Source organism: Talpa occidentalis, unplaced genomic scaffold (assembly GCF_014898055.3).
Source record: "Talpa occidentalis isolate TD23 unplaced genomic scaffold, MPIMG_talOcc4v2.1 talOcc4.17, whole genome shotgun sequence".
Taxonomy (NCBI): domain Eukaryota; kingdom Metazoa; phylum Chordata; class Mammalia; order Eulipotyphla; family Talpidae; genus Talpa; species Talpa occidentalis.
In genome coordinates, this window is record NW_023601754.1 from 8021575 (window position 1) to 8036500 (window position 14926).

The 14926-nt window shown below is 42.7% G+C and overlaps 2 protein-coding genes across 7 annotated transcripts in view; both read left to right on the top strand.

Moving 5' to 3' along the window:
* NIP7 (nucleolar pre-rRNA processing protein NIP7) overlaps positions 1–14926 on the top strand; it is a 99123-nt gene that overhangs the window by 66793 nt on the left and 17404 nt on the right. The gene's annotated exons all lie outside the window — the stretch shown is intronic.
* The window catches only part of LOC119249006 (cytochrome b5 type B), an 87852-nt gene continuing 81595 nt past the window's right edge, over positions 8670–14926 (top strand). For 5 of the 6 annotated variants that reach the window (XR_005126027.2, XR_008552406.1, XR_008552405.1 and 2 more), the window contains exon 1: positions 8709–8922. Coding sequence is in view for 3 of the 6 variants with exons in the window: in XM_054696948.1 (XP_054552923.1) it covers positions 8761–8922 (162 nt within the window). In the remaining 3 variants the exon portion in view is untranslated. Of the gene's footprint in view, positions 8923–14926 lie in introns of all 6 variants that reach the window. The other variant, XM_037516005.2, reaches the window with a different exon arrangement.

Genomic DNA, 14926 nt, shown 5'->3' on the forward strand with positions numbered 1-14926 from the left:
AAATTAAGTGATTACATAGGATGGATGGGTAGAAGGGAATGGAAAATGGGTATAAAAGGTAGCTGAGAGCGTTTTTATTGAGACTTTTAATGTTTTTGTTTAGTTTTGAACAATGTGAATACATTTTAAAAATTAAAATGTTCCCTCTGCTACACCTTAATTTATTATTTTATCTTTTATCTTAGCTGTTATCAGTTAATATATTCACACCTCTGAGAAAGTTCTACTTAAACAAATGTGAATGATGGTTAATAAAAAGTACATCAGTATATATAAATTACATTTTAGTAAATCTGGTTTAAAAAACATGTTAGTTAGAGGTCTAATATAATCTAGATTAGCAGCATAATCACCAAGGAGTTTTCCCTTCTACTTATCCTGAGCAGATTAGATAAAGACCATTGATCAAAGACCACTGGAATATTCTAAGGGCAAAACCAGCCTGAACATTTATGGGAAGATTATGATTTTTCAAAATGGCCTTTTGCCCAGTAAATTGCAGTAAAAACAGTGGCAGTCATCCAGCCTATGTATTAAATTATGTTTATCAAGAAGAATGCCTTACACCATAAAGAGTTTCCAAAACTGTTGTGTCCTTTCACTTCTCCTTTTCACTGGCATCACATCTGAGAAGTATTGTAGCCTTTTTCTGTTCTTTTATTCTCTCTTTTTCCACCACCCCACGCCCTTTCCTAATTACTACTCCAGACTTACTCTAACATTGTATGTAAATTTTGTCTCTTTCCAAGAGTTTTATTGAGTGATAACTCACAACCACACAATTCACCTATCAAAGGGGTATAAATCAATGTTTTTTTCAGTATAGTCACAGAATTTGCAACTATCATCACATGCTAATTTTACAATATTTTCATCCTTTCTAAGGAAACCTCATCCCCCGTTAGTGGTCACTCCCCATTACCCCCAATCCTCTCAGCCCTAGGCAATCACTAAATCTACTTTCTCTATAGGTGAGCCTTTTCTGGAAATTTCACATAAATGAAATATTATGTGGCCCATTGTGACTGACTTTCTTTCACTTAGCTTGTTGTTTTCAAGATAAATCATGTTTTAGCTTGTTTTTATATTCTGTTGAATAATATTCCATTGTAAGGACATACCACATTTTATTCGTCCATCAGTTGATTGACTTTTAGATTGTTTCTACCTTTGGGCTATTATGCATAATGCTGCTATGGACCTTTTTTTTAAGATTTATTTTAATGTATTTATTTATGCATACAAGAACTGGGGTATTCGGCCAGAGGTACGGGGGTGAGAGGATTCACCAGAGACAGAGTGGGGAGCAGAACAGGAGGATGTACTGAAATACACTGCTGAGGGGAGCAGCAGACAAGACAGGAGAGGTCTGCTGCGCCATGTGGATTTACTCCGTGGCTGGGATCGAACTCGTGCCACAGTAGCTGCAGATAGCTTCATAGTGCTAACCCCTTGTGCCACCAGGGAGGCCCCAAGATACCCTTTCCCCTATTGATTTAAGATAAAAATTTCACCCCATCTTCTACTCCTGACTGTGTGCTTAAAGATTTTTTTTTTGTTTTATTGGTTTATCTATTGATCACACATTGTTTGTAAGACTTGATGAAAGCAGACATCCTTACACATGGCAAGTGGATAAATCAATACTGTATGAAGGGCAATTTGCTGATTTTGTTACCCAGAAAGTTTACAAAGCAAACTTGTTATCAGGACAAAGCCTTAGAGGTATTTGAAACTGTTTAGCTAAGGTCCTGACGTCACAGACAAGTCACTGGATGACCTAGTTTAACTGCTAACATCCATTTATATAATATCAACCCCCTTCAGGGGGCACTTGGCCACTATTTTCTGAACATGTGATCCAATTTGCATTGAGATCTGGTCAGGAAACTACAAGGCACCTGCACAACCAAGATTCCACCCTGTTTCCCCCCCAAATACTAATAATCCTGTAAAAATCCTAACTCCCTTTAGGAAAAGAGAAAGTACTTTGAGAGTGAACTCTGCCTCTTTGAAGTAATTAAAACTCCCTGCCACGAATCATTGACTTGACACAGTTAATTGGCTGACTCAGCCAAGCAATGAACCCTTCGCATTTGGTAGCAATATCAACCACAATTATAAACGCATACTTTAGGTTCAGCTACTCCCACTTTTTTTTTTTTAAAGATTTTATTTATTTTTGAGTAGAAGATCTGGGATATTGGTCAGAGGTGCAGGGGGATAGGGAGGGGGGAAGTGAAAGGATATACCAGAGGCAGAGTGGGGAATGCAGCAATCGATCTACTGAAATACACTGCTGAGGGGAGCAGCAGACAAGCCAGGAGAGGTCTGCTGCACCATGTGGGCAGCTCCCTGGCCGGGGATCAAACTCATGCTGCAGAGGCTGCAGATTGCTTCATAGTGCTGAGACTCAATACCATGTGCCAACAGGGAGGCCCCCTATTTCCACTTTTAGAAATGTATCCTATAGGGTCTCCCTGGTGGCGCAAGGGTTTGGGACCCAACCTATGGGGCTGTCCGCAGCCACTGCAGCACCAGTTTGATCCCCAGGCAGGGAGCTGCCCACATGGTTCAGCAGACCTCTCCTGACTCGCCGGCTGCTCCTCTCAGCAGTGTGTTTCGGTCGGTCTGCCTGTTCTGTTCCCCACTCTGTCTCTGGTGACTTCTCTCACCCCCCACACCTCTGGCCTGTGCCCCAGTTCTTGTATGCATAAATAGATAAATCTTTGAAGAAGAAAAAAAAAAGGAAATATATCCTATAGATGAAAATGTGCACGAGTAAAATGACATACCTATTTATTGAACCATTGGAGATAATGACAAAAGACTGGAAATAACCCAAATACATTATTAAAAGACAAACTGAGGCATATTGAAAATTTTAAGAGTTTATTTCATCAGAAATTGACACCAGTCAGGCAGTGCTCGGCTCCAAGTGGCTAGGAGAGCTCCACATACAGGGAGTCTAGGAGACATTTTTAGAGAAAAGGCAGAAGCAAAGTAAGGAAATGAAAGCCCTACTTGACCATTTCCAATTGGTTGTCCTTGGTGTTTTGATTTTGTAACCCTGAGGCATTTATAGACTTAGATTTTAGTTTGCTTTCATAGAATGAGAGTTGCCTAAGTCCATCAGCCTCCTTGTTAACACTATATTAATAGTAGACTAATCAAATAAACTAAGTTATAACCAAAAACAGAATATGTGACTGTAAAAAGAATGAAAAATCTCTCTAAACTGATACGGAATGATCTCAAAGAAATTAAGTGACTAAAACAACATGATCAAAATGTGTGTACTAAACTACACTTTGGATAAAAAAGAGGGGCTGTTGAGAGGATGAGAAAGTGAAAGTGAATAGGAGGTGGGAACTGAATATACATACATATATACATATACATGTATCTATGTAGTGAGAGACACCCATAAACATTTATTCACACATATTTTCCTTTCTAAGCATGAATGTATTTATTACCTGTTAAAAACAAACTAACAAACACTGGAAGAGAGAAAAGTCAGTGTTCTGAAGCCAGGAAAACCAACTCAGGGTATTAATCATCCTGGTCAGTGGCTGTTTGTACAGCTGTAGTTTCTTTTACCTTTAGAAACTGGACTGGATTGGTGAGGGTTGGGCCCCATTGGCACAAGACTCAACAGGATGGTCTGGGGAAAACTCCAGATGAGGCCACCCAACAGGCTAGGGTAGTCTGGCTGACCAAGGAGTTGGAACAACTCTAAGATGCTTGCAACGAAACTCCCCCTAAAGCCATATCCTGGAGGATATGGGCTCCTAACTTTACACCCACTTCCTGAAACCTCCCTGATACTGGATGGATCAGGTCTGACCCTGGGAAGGGGAATGTGGAACTGTGATGGCTTTAAAAGTTTCCCTTCCCAGGCCTCCCTCGTGGCGCAAGGGGTTAAGTCATAGCACTATAAGGCTATCCGTAGCCACTGCAGCTCTCAGGAGTTCCATCCCCAGCCAGCCAGGGAGCTACCCACCTGTATCAAACCTCTCCTGTCTCACCCACTGCGCCCCTCAGCAGGGTATTTCAATCAATCCCCTGTTCTGTTCCCCTCTCTGTCTCTGGTAAATCCTCTCACCCTCCCACACTTCTGGCCTGTGCCCCAATTCTTGTGTGCATAAAAAAAAATCTTAAAAAATTAAAAAAAAGTAAAAAAAAGTAAAAGTTTCCCTTCCCACAGGCAGGGTAAGAGATTAGGTTGCCAGGGCACATAATACCTTGAGAAGGGGATTAACAGATTGGAGGGCCACCCCTTTGTATTCCATTCCTGGAACAGGATAGGAGAACCACCCCCCCCCCAACTCCAGTCCAGCACTCACAGTATGAGTACACAGAAGGTGTGTTTTAAAAACACATCAAAACACTGCAAAAAATGGGACAGAATCCTTGTTCCTTGCTGTTTGCAGAGCATGAACAGTTATCCTTGACATTTTCCCATTCCAGTTCCACTGTTTATACAAAAGCAAAACAAGCTTTCAAGTAAATTAATAACTTCCCTTGAGTGGCATTTTACACACGAAGGCTACTGCTACCTGAGATCATTTAGAGATAAAACACCGGTACCGCAGTAGGAGAGGATTGCCTGATATGTGAAAATTGCAAAAGTAAAATGTTAATGTTAAAAATGTTTTGTATGCTAAGTGCCATCTTCCTCTTGGAAAGCTAAGTTTCCTTAAGAGTTGGATCTCATTTATAGCATCTACAAATAATATTCCAACACAGTCAGCATTTATTGAGGACTCTCTATGGCAGGGACTATGCTAAGAGTTTTGCTTAATTCTCTCATTACGCAGTGCTTAGCTATTGTCATTTAGAAGATATTTGTCAAAGAACTTGAAAAAAAATCCATCTAATACTGAAGAAGAGAAAATTATAGACCAATATTTCTCATGCATAGAGATGCAAAGATGCTTTAAAAATAGCAAATTGAATTTAACAATATTAAAGACTAACATAACCAGGAATGAAAGACGATTAAAAAAATAAGAAAGACAAGTTTTTGAAAACCATTCACAATATAATTCACCATCTTAACAAAATAAAGGAAAAAATTGTATAATTATCCCAATAGATGCAGAAAAAAAATATGTATTAGAAATCATAACAAGCACTAAAACTATATGTGAGTTTGGCAAAGTCAGAGGCTACAAAGTGAATGTACAAAATCATATTTTTCTATTATAACTGAAAACAATTGGAAAATAACTCCATTTATAATAGCATTAAAGCCATAAAATACTTAGAAACATTTAACAAAAATGCACACCTCTGTTACTCAAAACTGTAAATTAAAAGAAAGATTTAAATCAGTGGCGATATAGATGCCATATTTGTGGATTGTGAAACTCAAAATTAGTAAAATGCCCATTCTCTATAAATTTATCTATAAACTGTTATATTAACAGGCTGATTTTTAAAAGAATTCTTTTTTTGAATAATTTTACAGAAAAGTTGCAAAAATACTAGAGAGTTCCTATGTGTTTTCTTTTTTTTTTATTAATTTTTTTTTTTTTTTTTTTTTTTTTATAGAGGCATGTTTTCTTTCTTTCTTTATTTGTTTGTTTGTTTATACATGCACTGGGTACAGTCAGAAGCGTGGGAGGGTGAGAGAATTCACCAGAGCCAGAGCGGGGAGCAGAGCAGGCAGGAGGACCGAAGTACACTGCTGAGGGGAGCAGCGGGCGGCAGGAGAGGTCTGCGCGCCATGCGGGACCCTCCTCCGGTGGCCGGGAAGCAGCCGGGGATCGAACCGGCGTCGCAGAGGCCGCGGGCAGCTTCGCAACCCAGCGCTCAACCGCTGCACCACCGGGGAGGCCCTCCTATGTGTTTTCATCCAGTTTCCCATAATGGTAACAAATTATATTACTATGATACATTTGTCAAAAATAAGAAATCAGAATTATATAAAATAAAATATTAAAAAAATAAGAAATCAACACAGTACATTATTAGTACCTCTGGCCTGTACCCCAGTTCTCATATGCATAAATAAATAAATCTTTGAAAAAAAATTGGCAGACCTAGGAGTCAGTGTCTGGTGGGAAGTATTACAGTGGGAGGGGGACATGAGAAAAATGACATTACATCATGATCAACCTGTCAGTTGTAATGGCAGTTAAAATGAGGTGCCCACAACACTGCATGTAACCAACATGCTGGGATCTGCGGTGGGGGACAGTTGAAGTGAATGCGATTTAGAACACATAGAAACTAAAGTAGTGTATTTATTTGTATTTATTTTATTTGTATTTCACTGGTGTTTCCCTCAAAAACTTTTTCTGTTCTAGGATCCAATCCAGAAAACCACACTGCATTTAATTGTCACCTTAGTCTGCTCAGATCTGTGACAATTTCTCAGTGCTCCCCCCCACCTCCCCTGCCCGAGTTTAATAGTTCTGGGAAGTACTGCTCAGATTTTGTACAATGTCCCTCAGTTTGGGTTGGTCTAATGTTTTTCTAATGTTTAGACTGAAATTATGGGCTTGGGGGAAGGATGCCACGGGGGTGAAGTGCCCTCTTCATCACACACCAGGCGGTGATTGTTATCAACATGAGTTATCACTTGGTGATGTTAACTTTGATCACAAAGCTGATTTTAAAATTTATGTGGACGTGCAAAGGACGTAGAATATAGCAAAAACATTCTAGAAAATGAGAGCAAAGCCGAAGGACTTATAGTACCTGACTTCAAACATTGCTACAAAGCTGTAATAATCAAGACTGTGGAGTTGGCATAGGATAGACAAAACGATGGAACAGAGTAGAACTTTCAGAAAAATCTACACTCTTGTCTAATAAGGAAATTTTCAACAAAGACATGAAAGCAATTCAAAGGGGATTTGTGTTTTCATCAAATGGTGTTGGAACAGGTAGCCACCGTGGCAAAAAAAAAAAAAAAAGATTGAGAACGCTGCCTAAGATTACCAAGTTTATGAGTGCAGGGACAGGGCCTCCAAGTTTCCCAAAGTTAGACTTTCTCACTAACATGTGATATAAATTGTAAATAGGAATTCACAATTAACATATTTTGGACACACTATTTTTCTGAATTGAATTCAATTTGAAGCTGTACTCTTTATAAATGTCACTGTCATGAAGGAAAAAGACTAATGAAACATAATTAAATGCAAGACATGACTCTGGATTGCATCCTGGATCACAGTAACGCACCAAAATTCCACAACTGGTAAATAATATGAACAACATGTTAGGTAATAGCTTAGCAAGCATGTCAGTGTCAAAATTCCTTAAAGTTGGCCTTATTCTTTGAAGATATATGCTGAACTATTTGGAAGTAAAGGGTCATGGTGTTCTGCAGTTTATTCTAAATTGAATGATAATAATAATGTTAAATCATTTATGTATGGAGAAATAGTAACAATTGGTGAATCTAAAAGTATATGGGAGTTCATTGTATTGTACTTCAACTAACCTGTTTGAAAAATGCTAAAACAGAAATTAAATTTTAATTAAAAAATACTTTAATGTGATCCTTATTCCCCTTGCTATGACAGTGACAAATTCAGCCTCAGTCATTTATGGGAATTGATCTCCTTCCAGGAATTTTAGAGTGGAAAACATTCAAGAAGGGCCTTTTAGTCTTCAGTCCACATTCTTAAGCATCCTGAGACTCCGTGCATGAAAGATGTGTGGCAGTGGTGACAGTCTTCATACTGGGGCCTAAGTGTCTGGGAACCCTGAATCCAGGTCCCTTTGAGGAAGCTTATAAGACGCCTGCTACTGAGAAACCCCAGTCCAGAGGTGCGGGGGTGGGGTGGGGTGAGAGGATTCACCAGACACAGAGTGGGGAACAGAACTGGCAGCTCTACTGAGACCCACTGCTGAGGGGAGCAGCGGGCAAGACAGAGGTCTGCTGCGCCGTGGTGGTAGTTCCCTGGTCAGGGATCGAACTTGTGCTGCAGCGATCCAGGGATCGCTTCATAGGTTGTGTCTTAACCCCTTGCGCCACCAGCGAGGTCCCACGAAATCAGTCTTACTGGTGGCAGAAACACTACACCCAATCTCTATCCTAATAAGGTCGCAGGCTCCGTCACTCCGCCTTTTCCAGCACCATCTATCTATTACTCTGTGCCAAGTGCTCTTGCAGATACTCTCTCATCGGCCACGCTTCTCTGTAGGACAGAGGATGCCATGCGCAGTGTCCTGATGAGGTGACGGCCTTAGAGAGGAGACGCCCCAGAGCGCGGCCTGGAGGCTGCAAGGCCGAGATCAGCCCGGCACTGGCCACCGAGGAGGCGGGGAAAACGCGCCTCCGGGACTCAGGAGGGGTCCCCGGCGAAGGCAGGGGCAGGGGGAAACTGGGAACTCGGCTCCCTCCGGCAGAGCTCCGCAGGCCCGCCTGGGAGCGAAGGGGAAGCCTGTCCCGGGTGACACCTGCCGACCGGCTTCTTCAGTCCGTTTCCAAAATCACGGCATCTGATTGGAGAGATAGCGGGGAATGGGCGGTCCTGGTTGGCTAGTGGGACCTCGAACCAGGCCAACGCCCGAGGGTCAGGCGGGGAGTGGGCGGGATTTGGAGCTGAATCCCTCCTTTCATTGGCGAAAAGAAGACGACCCGGGGACTATTCGGAAGCCTGATTGGCCGTTGCCAGAGCCCGCTCCGGCCGTGTGGTTCCCAATTACGGAAGCCGGGAAGGCCCGAGCGCCGCGTTCCCTGAGGAAGTTCGCGCGGAAGCCCGGGTGGCAGGGCCGGAGAGACTCCCAGGCCCCATGGCGTCCGTGGAAGCCAGCGGCAGCGGTGGGAAAGGGCAGGGGGTCGAGAAGCCCGTCACTTATTATCGATTGGAGGAGGTGGCGAAGCGCAACTCCCCGGAGAACATATGGCTGGTGATTCACGGGCGAGTCTACGATATCACCCGCTTCCTCAACGAGGTGGGGGCCCCGGGGGGCGCAGCCCCAGGGAGGTGCAGGGGTGCGGGGTAGTGGGGCCGGCGAGGCAGTGGGGGGGGGTGTGGGCGTGAGGGAAATGACGGCTGGCTGAGGGCCACGAGGCCTGCGCCGAAGGGTCACGACACCCACGCCCCCAGGGGGCAAGTGGGGAGCCGAGGTCGGCTTGCCTTTCCCGCCTGCGCTGGAGGCTCAGACCTTCAATTACAGGGGTTACTTCACGCGTGCTGAGCACGGACTGCCCGCCGGGCTGGCTCCAGGCCGTCGTTACCCCCATTTTACAGTGAGGGAAACTGAGCCTCAGAGAGCCCGAGGACCCTCAAGGTCACACACTTAGCAGCCCGGCTCTGAAGAGCCCCAGCCTCTCCTTTCACTTTACCGTCTGAAGTATAACCGTTTTGGGGTTTTTATCTTGAGAAGAAGCTGAGATCACCCCTACCCCAAATACACTGCCTCCCCCAGCCCCCTTTTCTAAATTGGAGTTGACCTTGACGCCAAAAGGTCTCGAGTTTCCTTTTTTCTTTTGTTTTTTTGCGGTATTGAGTCAGGTTTTGTTATCTTAAATCTTCAAGGCTGTTGTATTAGTTCTCAGTAAAGAATTTCTGGAGACCTTTGTATTACCGAGTTGGTGGTGTTTAGTTTAAGGAAAAGGACAGGCATTTGATTTGTTTAGACCTCATGGGTGTTATCACTTGCAGATTTTTTTTTTTAAAGATTTATTTATTTTTATACAAGAGCTGGGGTACAGGCCAGAGGCGCGGGAGGGTGAGAGGATTCACCAGAGACAGAGTGGGGAGCAGAACAGGCAGATTGACTGAAATACACTGCTGAGGGGAGCAGCGGGCAGACAGGAGAGGTCTGTCATGCCATGTGGGAATCTCCCTGGGCAGCCGGGAATCGAACTCACGCTGCAGAGGCTGTGGACAACTTCACAGCACTGTGCTCAACCTGCTGCGCCAACGGGGAGGCCCCACTTGCAGAAATTTTAGACCATTTACATTGGACAGTAGCATGAGTTTTGACAAATATAAGAAATAAGGGTATTTCCATCAATCCAAAAGTTCCCTTTTGCTCCTTTGAAGTTGTTCCCCCACCCCAATCTTGAATGTACCACATAGATGTAAATTATATATAATTTTTGTGGTGTGAATCATTTTATTTTGAAAAATAGATTGATAGTGGTAATTACTTGCAGGTCTTTCATGCTGTAACCTTCCTGTAACTGAGAAAACAGTTCTCTCTCTTTTTTTTTTTTATAGAGGCATGTTTTTTATTTATTTATTTGTTTGTTTGCTTGTTTTGTTTATACATGCACTGGGTACAGTCAGAAGCGCGGGAGGGTGAGAGAATTCACCAGAGCCAGAGCGGGGAGCAGAGCAGGCAGAAGGACCGAAGTACACTGCTGAGGGGAGCAGCGGGCGGCAGGAGAGGTCTGCGCACCATGTGGGACCCTCCTCTGGCGGCCGGGGAGCAGCCGGGGATCAAACCAGCGCCGCGGAGGCCGCGGGCAGCTTCGCAACCCAGTGCTCAACCGCTGCGCCACCGGGGAGGCCCCAGTTCTTTCTTTTTTAACACTAAAGCACAAGCTCTCTGCTTCCGCTACCCCATGTTTTGATTACTTTAAAGCCTACCTTCTTGAAGTGGAGACTACAGTCATGTACCTATTTGGTTATCTCTAGATTCCTGTTCTCCCATCCACATATGGAATAGCCCCTTCCTAAGTTCTCCAGAGAGTTCTAGGTAGACAAATCAAAGTACCCAATGCTGCTTGAGCCACATTCCTGTTTTAATTATGTTTTCCATTCTCCACATCTTAGCAGCCAGTGCTGGCCTTCTTCCTACCTCAGAGATCATTACTTTTAAGTCTCCTCATTGGTACTTGATCACCTTCTAAATGTCTGGCAACCTCTGGTTTATGTTCTCACTCTGTACCCAAACCTTCAGTGACTATGTCGCCACTCATAGCTTTTACCCACCTGTTTATTTTCATCTGCCTCCCCTGTGTGCAGATAGCTTTTCCCATTACTTGGTCTATAGCTGGCCCCCACAATTTCATAGGCCAAGACCTGTGGGGCCTCTCCACTCAGATATCCTCCAAGTACTGCAAACCTACAGGTGACTCCAGCCTATGTTCCCTGTTTAATGGATGGGCACAGCCATTCTCCCAATTCCTTACATCAAAACCCTGGGATGCAGGTAGGTATATGTAACGTCACCCTGTGATTTCCCTGGACCTACTGTGGAAAAGGCTAAATCATGATCTCAGTGTAAGTACAGGTGTGCATCAAGTCCCTTATGCTGCTGGTTCACAACAGAGACCCTTAACATGTCCTGAACAGAGGTGTATGCCCTAGTTTGGATTGGCCCCTAGGCAACTGCAGAAGAAGACCAGGGGGAAAGCAGTTCTTTTCTGCTAGTTTTTTCTCTGAAGCAAAATTTTCTATTACTTTGGGGCCTGGGGAAGAAATCGCTACATCCTGATGCATAAATCTATAAAAGTCTTTAAAACTTAAAGGTTTCTAAGATTATTTTTAATCTTCCAGGGGCCAATAAGTTAACATCATTAGAATTTAGTAACTTCTTGGCATTTGTGTGGTATATGGCATTTAATACTTTTAAAAGTGCTTTCCCATTATTTCATCCTTGAGATAACTAGTTGAAAGTGGCTTGGAAAATAAGGACCCTTATTTTGACCAGGTTGTTAACAGGTTCAGAGAGATTTTGGTCGTACAGTTGGTAAGTAGAGAGATTGATTTAGATAGATCCCTGGTTTTCTCTTGTCTACATGTCATTACAGGTTTCCCCCACTATCTGAAGACAGACTATTCCTATTTGGTATGATTTGGTAGGTTATTTTTTTTTACAGATTTATTTATACAAGAACTGGGGCACAGGCCAGATGTGGGGGGAGGTGAGAGGATTCACCAGAGACAGAATGGGGAACAGAATGGGCAGACTAACTGAAGTACACTGCTGAGGGGAGCAGCGGGTGAGACAGGAAAGGTCTGCCGCGCCATGTGGGTTGCTCCCTGGCCAGCTGGGAATTGAACCCGCACTGTAGAGACTGTGGACAGCTTGACAGTGCTGCACTCAACCCGCTGCACCACCAGGGAGGCCCTGGTAGGTTATTTTTTGGGTCCAGGTATGCTAAAAGATTTTTCCATATAAATTAATGGTAACAGCTTTCCCAGGCCTATGACATAACCTGCCAAATGGATCATTCTGCTTTTGAGTAGTGGGAGAAATATGTACTTCAGAATTCTGGCTTTAGCTATGCCCTTTGATGTTCCCTCCATAATAAGTTTTAGTTACAGTTTGTAGCATGTTAAAGCATAGTTTATATTAGGTAGACAATCATATTTTTCAGTTGTGGCTTCATTTCCTCCCAAATTTCTTCTTGATTGATTTAGAATAGATGATGAACTTGCAAGAAACACTCCCTGTTATAGAGCATATAAATTCTTCAGTCTTCAATAATGGTTTGCTCACTTGGTTCACCGCATGGTCACTGAGCCAGAGATAGCACAGGTGTGCCAAGAATGCCCTTGGAGCTTGAGCTTCAGCTCTACCTGCAGCTAGTCATTCTTACCTCTTTTGAAATATCTGTTTTCTTGTTCATTCCAGATCCATTCATTCACATACTGTTTCAAACATGTGTTAGGTGTATGCTATGTGCCAGATACCATTGTAGGTATTGGGCAGTGAATGTTATAAACATGCCCTCATGGAGATTACGCAAAGTAAATAGCTAAAAAAAAAAATTTGCTATCTTCGTGGTAGGTGCTAACAAGAAAAATAAAGCAGAGGACGATGGCCTGTATGAAGTGAAGGTGTGATGATGGGGGGTGAAATTTTAGGAATAATGGCCAGAGATGGCTTTTTTTTTTTTTTTTTTTTTTTTAAAGATTTATTTTTATTTATTTATACAAGCACTGGGTACAGTCAGAATCGCGTGAGGGTGAGAGAATTCACCAGAGCCAGAGCAGGGAGCAGAGCAGGCAGAAGGACCGAAGCACACTGCTGAGGGGAGCAGCGGGGCAGGGAGAGGTCTGCGCACCATGTGGGACCCTCCTCCGGTGGCCGGGGAGCAGCCGGGGATCGAACCGGCGCTGCAGAGGCCGCGGGCAGCTTCTCAACCCAGCGCTCAACCGCTGCGCCACCGGGGAAGTCAGAGATGGCTTTTTTTTTAGAAGTTGTTGTAGTGATTTGGGCAAGAGGTGGTAGCTTGGACCAGGGTGCTGGCAGTAGGGTTAGTGACAAGTATGAGATTTTGGGTGTACTGTGATGGGCTAATAGAATTTAATAATGCTTTGGATTTGGGGAGTGAGAGAAGTCGATGATACCGAAGTTTTTACCCTCCAGGTCTGAAAGAATAGAGTTACTGTTAGATGAGAGGGGGACAACTTATAATTGGTTTTCTTTTTTTTAAAGATTTATTTATACATATAAGAATGGGGTACAGGCCAGAGTTGGGGGGGGGTGAGAGGATTCACCAGAGACAGAATGGGGAACAGAACAGGCAGATTGACTGGAATACCCTGCTGAGAGGAGCAGCTGGCAAGTCAGGAGAGGTCTGCTACGCCATGTGGGCAGTTCCCTGGCCGGAGATTGAACTCTTGCTGCAGTGGCTGCGGACAGCTTCATAGGTTGTGTTTTAACCCCTTGTGCCACCAGGGAGGCTCTATAATTGGTTTTCATCATCTTTCCGATCTAAAATGCCTTTGGGTTCCTCCTTATAAGGGAGTTCCTCAACCTAAATATCTTGCACTGTTTAGTGCTGTGTGGTTTTCTTTTTGTTAATGGATATGTTTAGAGTCTGATCCTGGGGTTTGATTGTGGTAATTTAGAATTAGTAATGTAATTGAATTATCTTTCCCCTAAAAGATTAAATTTGCATTTTGAGTCAGTTTGTATTGGTTTATGAAATTATGAGTGAAAAGTTAGAATACTGTCATAGTAGACATTGTTCTATCACTTAGTGCTTTAGAAAAATCACATAAAAAATGCTACAATACCTTATGACATGGACTAGAAAATGTCAAAGTGCATCTTCCTTAGCAAGGGTATGATTTTTTGAGCCTTTGTTTCAGTTAATATTTGTTCTCACTATGAATAAAAAGAGACAAAAGTTTGAGAACCTCTGACTTAATGGAAAAATAACCATTTTTGAGAGGATTAACTTAAAATAACCCATTGTGATTTTAAAGCTTTCTATACATTATTTAGTGACTGTTAGTGTAAATGGGACTATTACTTTCGTGCCTGCCACATATATTGGGTAGCATTTTATTCATTCAACAAATATTTGTTCAGTGCTGAGTATATCAGGTGCTACGATTCCAGACCCTCGTGATACATAAAAGTAAGTCATGTGTTCTTGAAGCTCTCCTTCCAGGGGAGACAACAAATGAAATAGTTTAAAATGATAATGCTTCCTGTGAAGGAAACAAACAAGGAATTGAAAAAGGAAAATAAGTTGGGGGGGAGGTATCTTTAATATGTGACATAGGAACACCTCGGTGAGAAGATGACTTTTAATAGAGCTGATAAGGTACTTCCTTTGGGAAGAAGAGATAAAAGAGCTTTCTATCAGCATTTCCAACAATCAGAGGTTTGGCACATTAGGGCCTGAAAGCAACTGTGGACCAAAGCTTGTCAGGAGCCAGGACAGATAAGGGTGGGTAGGAAGTATGGATTTGACTATCGATATAATACAGTGAGGGGTGTGAAACTGTTTTCCAAGTAGATTACTTTTGCTGAGGAGTCTAGTTTAGAAGGGGAAGCAGCACAGAAGGGAAGAAAGGGAAACTCTTTTAATCCCAAGAATTTGTTTGAATTCTACATCTTCTGCACATATACCAGTATATGCAAATGTATAAAGAAGTACAATCATAGTATTCTTTAACTGAATTATAGTACATATTAATTGATTTTGTTTAGTTGTAACAATATAGTATTTATTGGGTGTTTAAGTGCTTTTCATGTTACT